The following is a 20099-nucleotide window of genomic DNA, read 5'->3' as shown; positions in this document are numbered from 1 at the left end:
TGGCGTGACCAAGGCTCCGCCCACTTCTGGCTGGGACCACTCTGAGGCGATCTCCGGAAGCGGCGGGGGCCGGGGAGAAGAGGCCGCGATGCATCCTGGGCTTTGTAGTCCGTCCGCGCCGCTGAGGCTGGGAAGCGGTGCCTCTCGACTCGGAGAACTACAACTCCCAGCAGCGCCGTGAACACTGGGGCAAAAGGGGGGTTCGCGTCACGTGGGTGCTCGGCCTGGGCGGGCTATTTCTCAGTGCAGCGGCGGCGGCTCGGGGGACCGGGGCCTTTTGTTCGGAGCGGCTGAGGGGGGCCCCGGAGCGGCGAGGCCGGCGGCCTTCCCCAGCGCGCTCGGTCCCGGTCGCCCCTCGCGGGGGTGGGGGGCCGCCTCCTGGGCCGGGCGTCGCCCCAGGCGCCGCTGCCCCGCCCTAGGCCCGCCCCGCCTGGCCTGAGGGGAGGAACCGGCCGGGCCTCGCGGCGCGGCCCTGCCAGCTCCGAAGTCGCTGCCGCTCTTCCCCGTGCTCCGGACCCGAGGCTTCCCCTCGCCCCTCAGGCCGACGCCATGAAGATCAAGGATGCCAAGAAACCCTGTAAGAACAGCTCTGGGGCCCGCCGGGTGGGGAGGGTGCCCCTGGGCCGCATCTGGAAGCCTCTCGACGGAGCGGCCTGCTTGCGAGCCCGGCGCTGCGAGCCCGCGCCCAGGCGGGAGCGCCGCGGAGTGACCACTGCAGCCCGGGCTTCGAGGCGGTGGCCCCCTGCTCCCCTGTGCACGCTTGGCGAGCGCCAACCGGCTCAGCCCTTTCCGCCACTTCCTCCTCGACGTCTGAGAGCGTGCAGGAGGGAGTTTTTGATTCGGGTTTTGTCATACGAACTGCCGTCCCCTGTTGCAGCTTGAAATCCGGTTGGAACGAGGTGGCCGTGGATATCAGCGAGGAGCAATTACCAACCTCTCCCCCAACCCCCTCTGGCTTCCGGGCTTCTTGTGTCCTTGAAATCCGGGTGGGTTCCTGGGAGTTGTTAACTGTTGCAATTGGATCTTTTAACCATTTGAGCATGTAAGCTGCCAATGGGCAAATTGTCTCTCGGCTCTTTTTTTATTTAGAATACCAACTAGTTAATGTTTGTTTTAGAAAACCTAGGTAAGCAAAAAAGAAGATTAAAAACACCCAAATTTCCATCACCTGGAGCAAACCACTATTAATGTTATGGTGAATGACCGCGAGGATTTTTCGTTAATCGTGTATGCATGTACTTTTAAAAAACAATTCTTAACTATGCTGTTAAAAAAAAAAAAAAGCCAGTCAGGGCTGGGGTTGTGGCTCAGAGGTAGAGTGCTTGCCTGGCATGTGTGAGGTACTGGGTTCAATCCTCAGCACCACATAAAAATAAAATAAAGATTTTAAAAAAATACAAACTTTGGGATCATTGGTTTATAAAAAAAGCCAATCAACTTTCAATTTCTTTCATTTGCTTTTTATCTTTTTAAAATCCTTTTATTTATATAATTGTCTATTTAATCTCTCAGCCATTATGATTCTCATTTTCATTCTCCCAGAACAAGTAGGAATGTTGGGATTCATGCTTTTACTTTAGAATTATATTGTCATTTTGTAATTTTTACAGTTTCATGTGATCCTCCCAAATGTTTTAAGAAATATCCAGCTGTGAAAAAAGGGGGGGGGGTGGACACTACTAATTTTCATGCCTTCATTGTCCCCAGGGTTCTTGTAAACCTCACAGGACAAGCCAGTCTGTCAGTGCACCCTGAAAACGAATTGTTATTCAAATGAGAGATGATTTGGTCTTAATGTTACAGATGCATGAACTTATTTAGCCTCCAGAGTAACTTTTCCAAGGCTCCTCCAACCAACCTTTGCTAATGAGGTCCAGAATCCATTGCTGGCTCAAAGTTCAGTGTTCTTTCTCCAGCACCCATAGGGCCATAGTCTGAATATTTGAGACAATACAATTCTTATCTGATAGCTTTTCTGCTAATAAATTTCTTTTTTCATGATGATTTCTGATAATAGCTGAATTCTTGTGTATTGTTCAAGGAGTCTAGTGATTTGAAGGCTCAAATGACAATGTAGAAACACTGGTAGTTTACAGTTGCTGAATTAAACTAAGACATCCAACAGATGCAGTAACTTGGACATCTTCCCTTAACGTACACTTTTTCTCTCATCTTAGAATTTCCATTTAGTGAAGTTGTATGACATTCATATTCTGAGTTGTCATCTTTGCCTTTGTTATGATAGTGATTTGATTGTGTATATTTAGGCAAACTAATTAGATACGAATACCATCTCTTTCAAAGAGATTGTAATGATTATTAAAAATTTTTAATTTTAGGTGAAGAAATAATACCTATTTTAAAATTAGGTCAATTATTACTACATGATATACTGAGATTTTTAATTTTTAAAAATAGAGATATGATGAAAAACTGATAAGTTAATATGTTTAAATGTTGAAAATTTGCAGTTTTTATATGGGTAAGAAGGTGCCTACTAAGTTCTTCAGAGTAAAAAGTAGAGCATCTAGTTTTAGGATGTGTGGGAAATAAAATACCTCAAACCCTTAACTGTCCTGAAAATATTTATAACCTAAGAGGTGTTATTCCTATTTTTTAAAAACAAGTTAATCATTGTTTTTCATCTTTTGAATACTTTTTTTTTTAACTGACAGTCTGTGGAAGGCATTATTTTTCTTTGTATGCGTTAACACCTTTTAAACAAATGGCTTTGCATATTTTCTTATATCAATCCCTTAAGTATTAGAAAGCATTACTTTTAGATATGTCACCAGTCTACTACCAGGTTATAAACCAGATGCTTATCTTAACCAGATATTTTTTAAGGAAATTGGTTCATCATTTGGATTGTATAACTAAAAGAGTAGCATTTGAAATTATGTGTTACTTCAACCCCAGAAGGAGAGTCAGTCAGTTGTGTTCTTTTGTACCTTGACTGACATGATTTCTTTAAAAAAAAAAAAAAAAAGAAAGAAATACTTTTTTTTAGTTGATGATGGACCTTTATTTATTTATTTTTTTATTTATATGTAGTGCTGAGAATCTAACCCAGTGCCTCACACATGCTAAGCAGGTGGCTTTACCACTGAGCTTCAACCCCAGCCCTTGACATGATTTCTTAAGATATAGATTTTTTCAATGTTTTACTTGTGTAGCTGGATTAACAAGATGATAGTAAAAAGGTGATGAATATATTTAAAGGCCATATAGTGTGGGTTTCGAATTGGTGCTCTGCTAACCCAGCTGATAAGGGCTTAAAGTTTTTGTTAAGCACAAAGAATTGTACAACATATATATGCAGTCTGCTTCTATATAATTTTACTTGTTTGTAAGTTTGGTTAAGAATTGTTATTTCCAGTAGAATAAAATTATTTGGAGTTAATAGGTTCCAAAATGGCTATCTTAGAAATAAGTAATTTACTTAAAAAAATTACTCAAAGTTTTACTAAGGAATCTTAATACTGAAGGTTTGAGAAGTTGGGTGTTTTCTTAGTCTCTCACAAAACGCTGCAGTTTTCATCAGCAGTGATTGTTAAGTGTGAAACATCTCTGGGGCTGGGATTGTGGCTCAGCAGTAGAGCGCTCACCTAGCACATGTGAGGCCCTGGGTTCAAGATCTCAGCCACACATAAAATAAATCAATATATTGTGTCCAATTAAAAATAAATATTTTTTAAAAAGAGTGAAACATCTTTTATCTTAAGAACTCAAAGCATATCTGAAATTTACCAGATATATCCATTTTAGAATTTTGTTCCTTAAAACACCCCATAATGATTTGAATATTTTTAGTATTTAGGTTCTCCTTATGTCTAAATTAAGTTTAAATTCTGTTTTGATATAGGATCCCTTTGGGCTGGATTCTGCATGGAATCAGTACTAGTTAAACAGCTCTTCAGTGCCTTTCCCCTACCTCCTTAATAAGATATCCAGAAGGAAATTAACAGTCTGTCCTTCTAGAGATGTCTTCTGTTTAATCATTTGAAAGGGTAATTGGGCATGCAAGTTTTTCCATTTTGTTTTTTTTTTTTGACATTAGGCACAGAGAAAAAAATCCATAATTATTGGTTTTTAATGTACTTTGAATTTTGAAAAAATCTATGGTATCTCACCAGGTAGAAAATATCTTATTACAAAATGTTCTTTATGGGGGCTGGAGATGTGGCTCAGCGGTAGCGCGCTCGCCTAGCATGCGTGCGACCCAGGTTCGATCCTCAGCACCACATACCAACAAAGATGTTGTGTCCGCCCAGAACTAAAAAATAAATGTTAAAAATTCTCTCTCTCTCTCTCTCTCTCTCTCTCTCTCTCTCTCCTCTCTCACTCTCTCTTTAAAAAAAAAAATGTTCTTTATGTGGCAATAGTGATTTCCACCCCTCCAGTGAAATTTTATAGAATCAAGTGTCAATCAGAATTCATTTTTTCAGGGTGGGGGGTGTGCCGGGATTGAACTCAAGGGCTCTTGACCACTGAGCCACACCTCCAGCCTTATTTATTTATTTATTTATTTGTTTTATTTAGAGATAGGGTCTCACTGAGTTGCTTAGCACCTCGCTAAATTATTGAGGCTGGCTTTGAACTCTAAATCCTCCTGCTTCAACCTCCTGAGCCACCGGGATTATAGGCATGGGCCACTGTGCACGGATAGAATTAATTTTGTTAGGTGATTTCAGAAAGATTCTGTTGTTTTACCCCATGCTTATTGGAAAGTGTCCTTATTACATCTATTTTCAACAGATTTGGGTCAATTCTGAAGGAATCTTCTCTGATTTATTGTATCAGTGTATCTGCTCTTGTTTTCTTTTGAGTGTGTGTTTCACAGCAAATTGGTGTAGATTTTCCCTTCTGTTGGTATTACTGTTTCCCACTACTGGTTATTGGAACAAAGAGTAGGGGCTAGGGTCAGGGAAGTGATCTGTAACTTCTTAATTTTTTTTTCTACCTCTGAGCTACACCTCTACTCTTTTAACATTTTTGAAATATTGAGACAGGGTCTCACTCAGTTGCCCAGTTGGGGACATCCAATGTGCAATTCTCCTTTCTTGTCCTCCCAAGTCACTGGTTTCATAGATTTGACCACTGCCACAGCACCCAACCTACATGACTTTCTTAAAGCAGAAATTCTAGATTTCATGAATAAACTGAAAACAAAACTTAGTGATACCACCTTTCTTTATACCTGTGGATACATTACTATATGGTTTCTGTAAATGCCTGCTGTTTATTTCCAGAGTGTGTTATTCATTTAAGATGGATTCCATCACTAGCAACTTTACAAAATTGGGAAAATTCAGTCAATTTCTTCTGCATATGTTGCTTATCTACACCAGTCTATATAGGTGATATAAAAAGTATTGTGCTTGTTTGGAATTTTGTTCCTCTATGCTTCCCAAGCATGTAAAGTCATTTTATTTTTAAAAAAGCCTTTTTTTGTGTGTGGTGGTGGTAGTGGGGATCGAACCCAGGGCCTTGTGCATGCAAGGCAAGCACTCTACCAACTGAGCTATATCCCCAAACAAAAAGACTTTCTTTTTTTGATTGTTTTTAATGTAGCTCTCAATTTTCGGTTTGGATTTCAAACAAAAAAACAAGCTTTTTCTCCAGAAGATAATGGGAATTATTTCTCACATTCAGAATCACTAATTTATTTGTTTTAGTTAATTATACATGGTAGTGTAATAATGCATTTGTGTACTTTGATATACATAGATGAGATATAATTTCTCATTTTTCTGAGTGTACATGTTATAGAATCACATTGGTCATGCAGTCACACATATACATAAAATAATAATGTGTGTTTTGTTATACTATCCTTCCTATCCCTACATACAAAAACATTAAAAAGATAATGCACCATGATCAAGGGAAGGGGTTTCATCCCAGGGATGGAGGGTTGGTTCAGCATACGAAAATCAAAAAGTGTAATCCATCATATTAATAGACTTAAAAACAAGAATTATGATCATCTCAGTAGATGCAGAAAAAAAGACAGCACACCTTTATGTTTATGTTCAAAACTCTAGAAAACTAGAGATAGTAGCAACATACCTCAACATTGTAAAAGCTCTCTATTCTAAACCCAAGGACAGCAGCATTCTAAATGGAGAAAAATTCAAACCGTTTCCTCTAAAAACTGGAACAAGTCAAGGATGTTCTCTTTTACCACTTTTATTCAACATCATCCTTGAAACTCTAGCCAAAGCAATTAGTCTAATTTTAATAAATATAAATTTTAGAATACAGAAACATGTAAAATCCTCTAGTTAATCATTTTTCCTGTTTTCTAATGTTACATATGTATCAAGTAAGTAAAATGTATTTTTATTTTTAATTTTTTTAAGAGAGGAAGAGGAGAGAATTTTTAAAAATATTTTTCAGTTTTTGATGGACACAACATCTTTTATTTTTATGTGGTGCTGAGGATCAATCCCAGCACCCCACACCTGCCAGGCGAGCGCGTTACCGCATGAGCCACCAGCCCAGTAAAATGTATTTTAGAATTTTCTTTGACAACTTTCACATAAAACTGTTTAATATTTTGTTGTCAAGCATGTTGTGATCCATGTATCTTAGTTATTACATTATTTTTGATTCTCTATCATAGTGGTTGAGATACTAGAGAAAGCAGAAATAGACTTTTCTAGGGTGAAAACCTGTCATTTTTTTTTTCATTACAATGTCTCTGTCACTTTATAAGTTTGACTTTAAGCAAGATTGTGATGTGAACACACTAGAACAACTTTATAATAGGGATGTTGAGGGTTGAATGAGCCCATACATACATTAGCATATTTATGACATATAATGAGTACTCAGTAAAGTCAACTCTAGTTTTTTATGGAAACTTAAAACAGTTGTGCTTTAAACAAAATATTACCTTGTACCTATATAAGGATCATGACTGATAAATGTGAGAAAATCACATTATAGAACTGAATGTCATAACATGAGGGATGAGGTGACCAAAACCAGTGATTCTCAAATGCTGTGTAGATCCAGCTAAAGCAGAGTCATTTATGAAATAATACCTAGGTAGGTTTTGTTCTACTAGATGTAAGATAACTTGGCCTCTCTTTCCAGCAACATCTTAAGTACCTCTTGTCTTTGCTACTTCCTGCCACTAAATAAGCTTTCTAATCTGTAGCTAGACAGTACTACTTTCCTGCTGAGAGTTCATGTATAGTCCCCTGAATTGTCCAGATTCAAGTCTAAGCTCCTTTGCCTAACCTGCGATGCCCTTTGTGATTGGGCCCTGTCTGTTGATCTTCAGTGTTCCTGATTACCTAACCATAAGGATATTTGTGTTTGTGTGTGTGTGTGTGTGTGTGTGTGTGTGTTTTGCTGGGGATTGAACCCAAGGCCTTATGCATGCAAAACAAGCACTGTACCAACTGAGCTGTATCCCCAACCCTGATTACCTAACCATATTGAATTATGCCTATTTGCCTTTGGATAGACTGTTGTTATTGTTTTCATTCCTTTACATTTAAATAGAGGCATAGAATTTAGAATTCCTTCTGTTGGCCAATACTGTATATGTAACTTTATTTTGATTCTCTTGTGTATTTGTATTTATATTCCTTTGCTAGATTAAACTCTCCTGGAGGGCAGGAAATTTTTCTTACTCATTTTACTTTTTTATTACCAGAGGTAGAGGAGCTACTTAATAATTATTTACTGAAGGGAATTGAGGAAAGTAATATTCAGAGATGTTAATAAATGGCTTTTCAGTGTTATATAGCCCAGTTAGTGAGAGCTCAGTTGCAGACCTGAATGATACTGTCTTAATGTACTTGTCCCTGAGTAGACTTGCCTTCAGCTTTATTAACCACATGTACCAGGGAAACTTAGTAACGCTCAATAAGCAAAGAAAAAGGTTTCTTTTTAAGAAAGCATATTTCCCATGAGTTATTTGACATGCTTATGGGCCAATTTTATTATACGAAAGTCTTTTAGAAACAGAAAGCTGTTCCAGCCTGAGGTGAGATGACCTATTTATTGAAACAAAATTAGTTCAGATTCTTCCTGTTTCCTGGGGCATGTGGTGAGTATTTGATAAATGAAAAGGAGTGCCTATCAGAGCAGGAATGAAAAGGCCCTTGGTCATCTCTAAGTATAAGATTTTAGAAAATGTACAAATAAAACTGAAGTTGAAAAGTGAGTTATATGTGGTAACATCATTTTTGACTGAATGCATGATTCAGGATAAATGAATTTTGTGACTGATTACTCTTTCCTAATTTGCATTTTTTGGTATCAAGGTATATATTTTTATTATTTTTTTAATTCACAGCTTTCCCATGGTTTGGCATGGACATTGGAGGAACTCTAGTAAAGCTCTCATATTTTGAACCTATTGATATCACAGCAGAGGAAGAACAAGAGGAAGTTGAGAGCTTAAAAAGTATTCGGAAATATTTGACTTCTAATGTAGCATATGGATCCACTGGCATTCGGGATGTACACCTTGAACTGAAGAATTTAACACTTTTTGGCCGAAGAGGGAACTTGCACTTTATCAGATTTCCAACCCATGACCTGCCTACTTTTATCCAAATGGGAAGAGACAAAAACTTCTCAACATTACAAACGGTGCTATGTGCTACAGGAGGTGGTGCTTACAAGTTTGAAGAAGATTTTCGCACAGTAAGTATCTATTACTCAAGAATATGATATTCTAGACCATACAGACAAGTAAATTCTAAGTAAAAGTTCAATACATTATAGTACTTTCTTTCCTAACCTTGAATGAATTTCAAAGACATACTCAAACTATAATATAAAGACAGAAAATTATGGTGTTTTCATATCAGTATGAGAATAGGTGATATGATCATACCAGGGGACAAATGAAGTAGTTAGTGCTTGCATCTATATGTAGATTCATCATGAACAATACCAAAGATACAAATGCCAGATGGTTATGGTGTGTTTATTGGAGAGTCAACTCCATAAGTAGCATTGATTTTGGTGACATCATATTCCAATATACTGAATGACATTAAAATTCCAAACAGCAGAGGCACAGTTGAGCCTAGTGAATATTCCTTACCATGTGGAGAATTCTTTGGATTTATACATATTAGGTAGGTAAGTGGATAAAATACTTTGTGCTTACATAGACCCATGTAATCATAAATAGATTTTCCTACTGCCACCACAAAAATGTCTGGCAAAACAGTTAAAGAAAGTGCAGCAATGGGATGATTCTTCGTTTTTCTGCAGAACTGTTCTACCATTGCAATGTCTGGCTAAATATCAGTTTGGTGCCTGCCTTCTCCCCATCTTTTGAAAACTAAAATGCCCCCAGAGGTAATACTGCTCTCAACTGAGAGTCAAAGGATAAAAATCTGAGGAATTTTCACACTAAACTAACAAAAATAAATGAAAATATGGGGGTAATGGTAATGAAATTTTGTAGAGTATGTGAAAATTATACAGTATAGTCAAGTCAGATATTTTCAATGTTGTTTTTTTTTTTATTCAAATTTTTGTTAATTTTTTCACAGATTGGAAACCTCCACCTGCACAAACTGGATGAACTTGACTGCCTTGTAAAGGGCTTGTTGTATATAGATTCTGTCAGTTTCAATGGACAAGCAGAGTGCTATTATTTTGCTAATGCCTCAGAACCTGAACGATGCCAAAAGATGCCTTTTAACCTGGATGATCCCTATCCATTGCTGGTGGTGAACATTGGTTCAGGAGTCAGTATTTTAGCAGTCCACTCCAAAGATAACTACAAACGAGTGACTGGGACAAGGTAGCAACCTTTTTGGTCTTATTAAAGCAGCATTCATATATTCATATTGTTTTAGTGTATGTTTGTGTGTTTGTGTGTGTTGAGGATCAAACCTAGGTTCTTGCACATGCTAATAATAAGCAAATGCACCATCACTGAGCTGTGCCCTTGATTGTGAAATCAGTATATTGATACTAGTTTCACCAGGGAAATTACATGTATTTGTGCAATAGCGAAACAAAATATGACATAAGTTAAAATGTTGGAGATAATATATTTTTATAAGGCTCAGTTAAAATTAAAATTTTTTAAATGTTTATATTATTGGTCAGCATCAGTTGGCATCAAAATTTCCATAATGGTGACTGATTATTTTTTTCTTGTAATGATTCCAATAATGTTTTTTCCAGAGTTTAAAAGAAGCGCATTTGCTGGAAGTGACAATATATTTATATTTTGTTTTATTTTCCAGAGCATTTTTTTCCCTATTTTTCAGTTTTCTGTAGATACAATGTTAAGTCTAAACCTTGCTATGTGCTAAATAGATTTGCATTTAAACTACAGCATTGGCTGAGGCTGGCTTTGAACTTTTGATCCTCCTCCCAAGCCACTGGGATTACAGGCGTGCACCGCTGCGCCCAGCTAGTACTTTATTTTTTATGGTGGTTGAGGTTCAGCTCCAATGAAACTCTGCCAAAGTATCACAAGTATTTCCTATTTGGGGGGTTCCTCTGAAAGATAGAAATCCAATCTTTTAACTAACTTCAGTGGGATTCGGGTAGAACTTGCTAGAAATTTAGATGAAATTCGGGAGCAAAGATTTTGAGTTTAGAGAATAGGTATGACTTAATTTTGTGAGCATTTCCAAAAAATAATAGTACCAAGTAAATTTCTATCATTAGCATAATGACAAGCTAGACATAAATTTCCTCATGGTATTTGTGTTGGGGTCATGTTAGATGTTAATATGTCTCATAGCATACTGTATATATTCTTTTTTTTTTTTTTCATTGTAGATGGACAAATACTTTATTTTGTTTATTTTTATGTGGTGCTAAGGATTGAACCCAGGGCCTTGTACATTCTAATCAAGCACTCTACCACTGAGCCACAACCCCAGCCCCTGTATATATTCTTAAGTAGCCATATATCCTAGCAATCTTTCTGTGTTGTATCAGAGTCTTATTTTGTACATGTGTAGGCTTTACCTATAAGATAAGTTCCCAAAAATAGGATTGCAAATGCTTTTTTGCAATATGGAGTGTATCCTCTGAATGAGTAGTACTGTTTTTCACCCTCACCAGCAATAGATCAAAGTGCCTTTGAATTGATTTCAGCCCTGTCTGGTAAGTAAATTTGCCTTCCACAAAATCATTTCTTGGAAACCATTTAAAACCAGTTTTTCTCTTTTAATTCATATTGTACTTTTTTTTTTTTTTAACATTTATCTTTCAGTGCACACACAAATATATTTTTGGCAACTACAAAGTATTGAATGGCAAGAGATTTTTCCCTCTTTGGTTTTTTTTTTTTTTTATCTGACAAGTTTGATTTTACTTATCAGTTTTTCTTGCTTTTATTCATTATGTTGATATTTTAGTACTTCAGTAAATGAATACTGTACTCTTTCACTTTGGAGAAAGAAACAGTATATAAATGCAACTTAGCAAATTTTCTTTATTCTCTTTAGCCTTGGAGGGGGTACCTTTCTGGGTTTATGCAGTTTACTGACTGGCTGTGAAAGTTTTGAAGAGGCCCTTGAAATGGCATCCAAAGGCGACAGCACCCAAGCTGACAAACTGGTCCGTGATATTTATGGAGGAGATTATGAAAGATTTGGTCTACCAGGTTGGACTGTTGCGTCTAGGTAAGTTTAATGCTTATGTTCTTCAAGTTGCTTATTTAGCTTTTGGAAAGCAGTAGTTTAAGGAATTGTAAGGGTGCTTTTTCTTACCCTGTTTAGGTTCCAAACTTTGAACATTGATGTAGCTTAAGAATTAAATGTACATTAAGAACTTTACCCTGAGTGCACCTAGTAAGAAATCACTTGTGTTTATTCTTAAGAATCCTTCCAGTATTGCTCTGTGCAAATACAAATATATATCCTCATCATCCTTTTCTTATTCAAAAGGTTGCACTATTATGGCTTGCTGCGTAAACTCTAAAGTAGCCAGAGGTCCTAGAAAACTCCCCATATCATATTGTCATGTTGTATACATGTAGGCTTATCTGTAAGATAAGTTCCTAGAAGTAGGAATGCAGATGCTTTTTTGCAGTCTGCAGAGTGCCCTCCACAGAAGCAGTACTGTTTCACTCTGACCTACAAGAGATCATAATGCCTATTCATTTTCCTTGTAGATTCCCCAGTAGTCTGTTGTCAAACTTCTGAATTTTTGCTAATCTAGTAAGAGAATTGGCACCTTAGAATAATTTTTACATTGCAATTCTCTTAGAGTAAGTGAGGTTAAGAATCTTACATGTTCTTTTCTGTGAGTGATTGTTCTTGTTCTGTTTTTCTGTTGGATTGTTACACAGTTGAATTTATCAGTCTTTTCTTTCATGGCTTCTGGATATTGATTCATAGTAAGTAAGTCTTCCGCATTCCAAATATATAAAGGAATAAACCCTTGTTTTCTTCTGGTACCTTAGTGGTATTATTTTTATATTTTGATCTTTGAATTAGTATAAATTTTTACTTATAATTTATAGTTTTACATGCAGTACAGATCCATTTTGCTTTTTTTCAGAAGGCCCTGACACCTAATAGTCCTTCTATTTATTCTGCTAATGTCAGAATATCATATACTGGCTTTTTTTTTCCCCCATTAAATCAGCACTATAAGATTCATAGAAACATAAAAATGGCTTTAATATTCAGAATGGCTGGTCGTCCACATTCCTTATTTAATTTTCCATGTGAACTTTATAATCATTCTCAATAGAAAAAATAAGAAAGCTTATTTTTTTATTTTTCTGGAATTTCATTACAGCTTATATATTATTAAGTTTGGGAAAAGTCTTATTTATGTATATAAGTTACATTTTAAATTTATTCCTAAATAATTTTTGTTTTCTCATCTGCCATTTTCATTTCCCATTATATTTTTTGAACTGGTTATTGCTTATACACTCCAAGTTTTTTGTCAGGGCATCCAGTGCCCTTTAGTGGTAGTCCTTAGTGGCTTCTATTACCTTGCACAAGTGACCGTCACTTTTGATTTCATAGATGTTTTTCAGATCTCATTTCTGTGTGCCTGTAACCTTTAATTGCCTCTGCCTAGGATTTTCCTTCTCTTTTTTTCTGGTTAATTTACTGTTCCTTTTACGATGGAAAATCTTCCCTCATGCCTTCTCAACTCTTTCTTCTTACCACAGTGATATAGGATCTTTTTTCCTTTGTGTTCTCAAGGTAGCCTGTGGTTTGGTTTTGCATATTTGTATTTTTCCTGTTAAAGTTAGTGCTTTTGTTGCTCTCTCGTCCTCTGTCTAGGCCTGCATTGTCCATATGATAACCTCTAACTTCACGTATATCAAACCTTGGAGTTAGTGAGTGCCTCATGGTGAAATGACTATATATTTGGATATATTGACTTAAATAAAATATACCATCAAGATTAATTTCACCTGTTTGTTTTTACCTTTTTAAATATCACTAATAGAAAATATGAAGTTACATATGGCTCATATTTTATTTTATTGGATGTTGCTTGCACTAGAACCAAACTACTTCCTTTGTGTCCGTAGCCCAATGCTTGGTATGTCATAAATGCTTATTGTGATTAAATGAAATGGAATTTGACATTAAAGCTGAGATATTTTTGAAAACACTTTGAATTTTTAAAAGTAAGAATGTACTTTCCTATTTTTTATTGGCTTCCTAAAACAGTAGCCATTTAATTTCACTGTTATCCATTAAGTTTAAATTTAAATGATTTGGTAATCTTTGCTTCTTTGTAACAACTGTGTTTTTGTTTGTTTGTTTTTTCTTTTTTTAGACTTAATTTTAACCTTAAAAGATACTACTTTGGTTCTTCAGTAGGTTTGGGTGGGTTTTTGTTTGTTTTTTGTTTTTTGTTTGTTTTTTGTGGAGTTGGGGGTTAGGAGCATACTGGGGGTTGGATTTAGGGCCTCACACAGGCTAGGCTAGTAGTATAGTATATACTACTGAGCTACACCCCAACCTCCTTATGTAGATTTTTGTTAGTTAGTTTTTATCTTATGCCATCCCCAGTTAGTTTTTATCTTATCCCTATATGTTTTTACTCATTAGGTTCTAATGTTACAAAATTATGGAGATTATAGATACATATACTAATGTTGCTTGTTGGCAGTGGATTTAACCTTGTTTTTCATTTCTCTGCAGTTTTGGAAATATGATTTATAAGGAGAAGCGAGAATCTGTTAGTAAAGAAGATCTGGCAAGAGCTACTTTAGTTACTATCACCAATAATATTGGCTCTGTGGCACGAATGTGTGCTCTTAATGAGGTAAAAAAAGAAGAAATTTTAAGTTTATGAAAAACATAAATTTGAGTTTTTTGTTCATCTAACAGATCTTCCTTTGTTTTCCTTAACAAGGCCTCTAGAATTGAGATATGTATTAAATCCCTAAACTCTAAATTAAATAATGTTATTTGCCCGATTGTTTTATTAACTTGAAAGACAGTTAATTGACAGATAATTCAGATTGAAGTAGAGCAAGTAAACAAATTACGTTTTATATTTACCCAAAAACCTTTTCAGAAATACACAGCCTAAATCTCCTGAGGATGAAAAAAAAAATCCTTGGACCTTTTGACGTAGCTAATTATTGATAGCATTTTTCTGCTGTTAACGTAGCATTCACCTAGAGAAGTCCTTGGATGCGTTCTTGCTGCCTTCGGCTTCTTTACAGTGCTGCCTTGTTGCATATGGATCAAGCAGCATTGTACAGGGCTATGAAGGCACCAAGACTTGTTCTTCATGTGGGAATGAGTGATATGAACTATTCGCTCTGTGACAAGGATATGCTGATAGGCCAGCCACATGGCTGGGGTGTTTTTATTTGGAAGAGAATAAGTATAATTCCACCATCATACAACATATATTTGCCCATTTAATTTTTACAAATGTCAGGTACTTCAAATGGATTGGAAACTTTTCTTCTTGAAGGAACTCTTCATTTGTTCATTCACCTATTTATTAATTGATTAAATACTTATAAAATACCATGTGCCAGGCATTGTTCTAGGCACTTGGAATTTGCTATATTTGTGAAGCAAACAAAGATGACTGACTTTGGAACTTACATTTAGTGACATTCAGTAAATTGTTTAGTGTGTATTGAGTGATAAATGCTATTTAAAAAAAAAAGAGGATAAGAATTCAGTAGGGCAGAGAGTGGCTAAGGACAAGTTGCTGAGTAATTGAGTGAAGGATTTCTAGAAAGTGTAATCATTATATAAAGTTTTTTAAGAACAAAAAAAAATCTTTTTTGACCCTATGGCAAATTTAGCCGTGCTTACTGATATTTGCAGGAGAGAGGCTCTAGCAGAGAAAACAAGTGGTAAACTCTCTGAATAATTTAAATCCAGACTCTTGGTCAGGTGCAGTGGTGCATGCTTGTACTCTCAGCAGCCAAGGAGACTGAGGCAGAAGGATCACAATTTGAGGCCAGCCTTACCAACTTGCAAGACTGTCTTTAAAAGGTGTGGGGATGTGGCTTAGTGGTAGATCACTCCCTGAGTTAAACCCCAGTGCCATCAGGGGGGAAAAAAAAGTTCAGACTCTTACTTTAAATGTCCTAATTACAGTGTAGTGAGTGGTTAATGAGATTTGGGGAATATTTTACTTTGAGGGCTGACAATAGTCTGGGATCTTTATGAGTAGGAACAGGTTTTCTGGACATTCCAATACAAGTTTCCTCAATAGCGGTGCCAAAAAACTAAATTTAACAATTATGGAATCTTAGAGAATGAGTTGATGGGTCAGTCTGGGATCAGAGAATGGGATTGATGGTGTGCATGTTGCACATGCTTTGCAGCATACTGGCCATGTTTTCAGTTGACCTTAAATACTTTTAAAAATACTATCCCTTTTGGGCTGGGTCATAACTCAACAGATCCCAGGCTTGGCACACTCCAGGGTCTGGGTTCAATACCCAGCACCAGTTAAAAAACAAGCCACTTTTCCTTCGTTTGATTCAGTTTATCTCATTAGTAAGAGATCTCCAGATTACTTGTATTGAATTATTTGTTGGCCACTTTTAGTAATAGGTAACTTTTTGTTTGTTTTTTGTTGTTGTTGTTTTGAGTAGACTGACTTAGAGCAGCTTTTCAGTAAAACTCAGTGTGGAAAATACAGAGCTCCCACACTTACTCCCTTCTACATCTCCCCCACTATCAGCATCCCCCAACAGAGTGGTGCATTTGCTTACAGTCCATGAATTTGCATTAATATTTCATCATCACTTGAGTCCATTCTTTCATTAGGTGCTGTACATTCTTTGGGTTTTGACAAATTTATAATGACCTGTCCAACACTAAATATTCAGGATTATAGAGCTTTATGCAGGAATATACTGGGTACTAATTCAAGGTAGTTTAGAGTTTTTAAATAACAATTTTGTAAACCCTTTGTGTTATAAAATCTATTTAATAATTCTTTTACAAGTCACTATGTTTGTTGTTTTCTTTTAGAAAATAAACAGAGTTGTCTTTGTTGGAAACTTTTTACGTGTCAATACTCTGTCAATGAAACTTTTGGCATATGCACTGGATTATTGGTCCAAAGGTCAATTGAAAGCATTGTTTCTAGAACATGAGGTATGGCAAAATGTTTTGTGCTTTCATAGTGTGCTTTAAGGTGTAAATTTGATATGTTGCTTTTTACCTTGCTATTTATAATTGTTACTTCAGTAGAAGACTGACTCCTTTACTTCAGTTTTAACTGAGGGATGGGAGTCCTGCTTGTAGAATTCGTGGGTATTTTGTTTTGTTAAATTGTTTGTTTCTTGATCCCCCATTAACGGTTTCCAGTCTAGGATATAGCTTATTGGAGAGCACTTTCCTAGCATGCAAGAGGCCCTGGGTTTGATCCCCAACACTGTAATCTGAGCAGTTAGCAGTCCATATCATATTTTGAGTTCAGTGAACTTCTATCTTTTTATAGTAATCAAAGACAAATATTGTATTATTATAAATTAACAATATAGGTTCAAAGTATTATGTGCTTATAAGCATCCATGTCTCGTCAGTGCTCTCACTGTACAGGTCAGAATGATATGATACACTCTTGTGCAATTCCATGTGTCGTGTCAGGTCCACAGGAACTTTGTTCATTGAGTAGAAGGGTTACAGAATTGCTTTATGGTGTTAGAAACTTCAGTGTCTAAAAGCCACACTTATTTCAGAAGTGTGTGTGTGTGTGTGTGTGTGTGTATGAAAATGCACTCTAAGAAGCTTGTATAACAATATGGCAATTGGAAATGCAGTTTATGGAACAGATATACATAAATATGGTTTTTAGTAAGTGGTTAGCATTGTATGGTAATTTTAAAGCTGCACTGTGTGTTTAAACAGTTTTTTTAAAAATCATACAGGGATACTTTGGAGCAGTTGGTGCACTTCTCGGGCTGCCAAACTTCAGCTGAAACATCAGAAATTTCTCTGCTAATGAATGTCATCCAAGAGGAACTAAAACCAGAGGCATTGTAACCGCATTATTTGTCCTTGGGAACCAAAGGATAAAAGAGTTTCACTATTCCTGTTAATTTTTAAAATGTCAGAATGGAAAGCTCACGAATGCCATATTAAAAGAGAGAGCTCTGTAACATGAAGTATTGTCGAAGTGTTTTCCCTTCTGTATATAGACAGTGTTCTTTAAATGCAATATAGCTGATTATTGAGCTTCCTCTCAGAAAGATTTTCTATTTATTTTATGTAGCCAGCATTGTAGTACTATATGCTCAAGACACGAATCTTAAAGTCTCAGAAATGTTTCACTTATGAAAAATAATTGATTTTGAATATATGTTTTGAATCCGTTTTATGCATTTTGATTACTAGTGAGCAGACAGTAATATACCCAGTATGAAAATTTATTATAATGGCAATCAGAGATGATGATTTTATGTGATTTTAGAAATGTTAAGGCAATATTAATTATTGTAGTTTTTCTAACACATCCTCCTCAAAAAAGCATGTTCTATGTGATCTTTGCCCAGAAGTATAACTTTCCTCAAATGCCATTTATTTAACTAAAATACTATTATTATATGTTACCCTGAATTTCAGAATGAATCTAGGAAAATGCACCTGTCTGGTGACATCACACTTTCTGTATTTTTAATTTAATCAACACATTGAAATGTTTGTATCTTTAAATTGAAAGTTTACTTATTTTGTAATCTGATGAAGTCCTTAGACTATTCAAATGGAATATGATTTGAGTGAATCAATGATTCTGTACTGTTTTTACCACTAAATTATCATGCCCAAAGTTAACACATTGCTTATTCAATATGAACAATGAAAGCTAAAGATTCTATTCTATTACAAACAACAACAGAATCATATTTATTCTAAATGGGTGTTTTCAAATGTTGAGAGTCTGAGGCAGTATTGCAGAATTATAAAATAATCAGTGTTTCCTACTTTTGGTAATAAAAGCAATTGTAGTTTAAATTTTTTTTAATTATTTTGAATTCATTTTTTTAATGTTACAAAAATTATCAGCTTTTACATTGGCAGTAACATTTTGGTGGCTCAGTAGTTCAGTGATCTTGTTCAAGTCTGTTGCTATCAGTTTGGAAAGTGGAAAGACCTGGGAGGATGATTCACCTCTGTACATTACCAGCAAATCTGGATGTACTTAGAAGACTTTAGATGTTAAATTTCAGGGTGTTAACCATGTGTTTTTACAGATCCCAGAGTTGTTCAGTAGACTGTCAAGAGATACTTCATAAGGATATTTTTCCATGTGCTTTTCACATTTTGTACTCAAACATTTAAAATTCAGTTTACCTAAAGACACAAACATGTGAATAATAATAGTGTTTGTGGGGTGGGCATGGGAAAGGTCTTGTAATTTTGACTTTTCAGAACTTTAAATTCAGATTGCTCAGTAGCCATTCTAAAGATGTTCTGACCACATTTCTTGCTTTAATGTTTCCGTTGGCGTGACTGGCTGTTTCAGCTGAAATGCCATTGAGTTCATTTTAAATGTTTCTAATTTGGGTGTTTGTACAGATAAGAATATTCCCAAATGACAGTTACTACATTTTATACCTGTAGGTTTAGTGCAGCCTTTAAGAAAAAATGGGATGGTCATAGTGTTTAAGTTAATTTGATCACTGTACTTTGGTTAGTATAGGACCATGATTCATAACATTTTATCCTTTGAAACTGAAATTACCTGCTAAAATGCATGTGAAGTGAGCTACCATCTCACCACTATTGATCTTTGGCTTTCTCCATATGTAATATAGAGTAACTGGATTGATAAGGGGGAATGCACAAAAGTTGCTGAAGCTGACCTCAAACTTGTAATCCTACCACTTCAGCCTCCAATCACTGGGACTGTGGGCATTATAACACCATGACTGAATTAAACCACATTTTCTAGGGACTTTAAAAGGTAAGAAGCAAATGAAAATAATTTTGTGTTTTTATTTAACAGTATACCCGGTATGTTATTTCAACATGCACTCAATTAAAAAAATATATATTTTTTTTAATCTTCAGTGTTCGAAGTCTGTGTGTATTTTACACTTAAGCAAAGCTCAGTTCAGACTGACCACATTCCAAATGTTTAGTAGCCACACTTGGGTAGTGGCCACTTTAATGGATGTGCATTTATAAAACTACCTCTTAATACTATCATATGTCTTTGTATGTGGGCATTTTAAGAATGTTTGAGGAGGAAATTTTTTAAATAGAGAGGGATTAAAAATAACTTGTTTGGGCCAGATTGTTTTACACAGATGAGCTGTTTCTGACCACCCCAGAAATATCTTACATTTGATATCCTGTTATCTCAGTATAGTATGATTTTCCTAATGGTACTGATAAAGCAAAGTTTATGATTAGGTGACTTAATAAACTATTTCATGGTTGACCTTGCTACATACAGAAGGTATAACTTTTTGAGTTTAAATTTCATCTTTAAAATCTCTAGATCCAGGTACGGTTGCTTGTGCCTATAATCCCAGCTACTCTGAAAACTGATGAGGAAGATTGTGAGTTAAGGTTAGCCTAGGCAATTCAGCAACTTCCTATCTCGAAAAAACAAAAAGCTGATAACTTTTTCAAATGCAGAGCATACTGTCAATTTGTTTTGGGCTTTGGTAAAGAATA

At 36.0% G+C, this 20099-nt stretch overlaps 1 protein-coding gene and 1 non-coding gene across 3 annotated transcripts; one reads left to right on the top strand and one right to left on the bottom strand.

Moving 5' to 3' along the window:
• The first annotated feature begins 240 nt into the window (after window positions 1-240).
• On the top strand, window positions 241-18428 carry Pank3 (pantothenate kinase 3). Of its 2 annotated transcripts, none has more exons than XM_026381318.2 (7): window positions 241-577; window positions 8318-8670; window positions 9534-9787; window positions 11457-11633; window positions 14130-14253; window positions 16443-16568; window positions 17345-18428. In XM_026381318.2, the coding sequence occupies exons 1-7, from the start codon at window positions 550-552 to the stop codon at window positions 17393-17395; spliced, it is 1113 nt and encodes a 370-aa protein (XP_026237103.1). In that variant the 5' UTR covers window positions 241-549; the 3' UTR covers window positions 17396-18428. The 2 variants fall into 2 exon arrangements, with proteins under 2 accessions (XP_026237103.1, XP_077658079.1); XM_077801953.1 differs by lacking the exon at window positions 241-577 and adding an exon at window positions 594-986.
• On the bottom strand, window positions 5462-5534 carry Trnaa-ugc (transfer RNA alanine (anticodon UGC)). The gene has a single exon. It is a non-coding gene; the product is annotated as a tRNA-Ala (tRNA).
• Window positions 18429-20099: the final 1671 nt, after the last annotated feature.

This window comes from Urocitellus parryii, chromosome 1 (genome assembly GCF_045843805.1).
Source record: "Urocitellus parryii isolate mUroPar1 chromosome 1, mUroPar1.hap1, whole genome shotgun sequence".
Lineage (NCBI taxonomy): Eukaryota > Metazoa > Chordata > Mammalia > Rodentia > Sciuridae > Urocitellus > Urocitellus parryii.
This window is presented reverse-complemented; position numbering and strand designations above follow the sequence as displayed.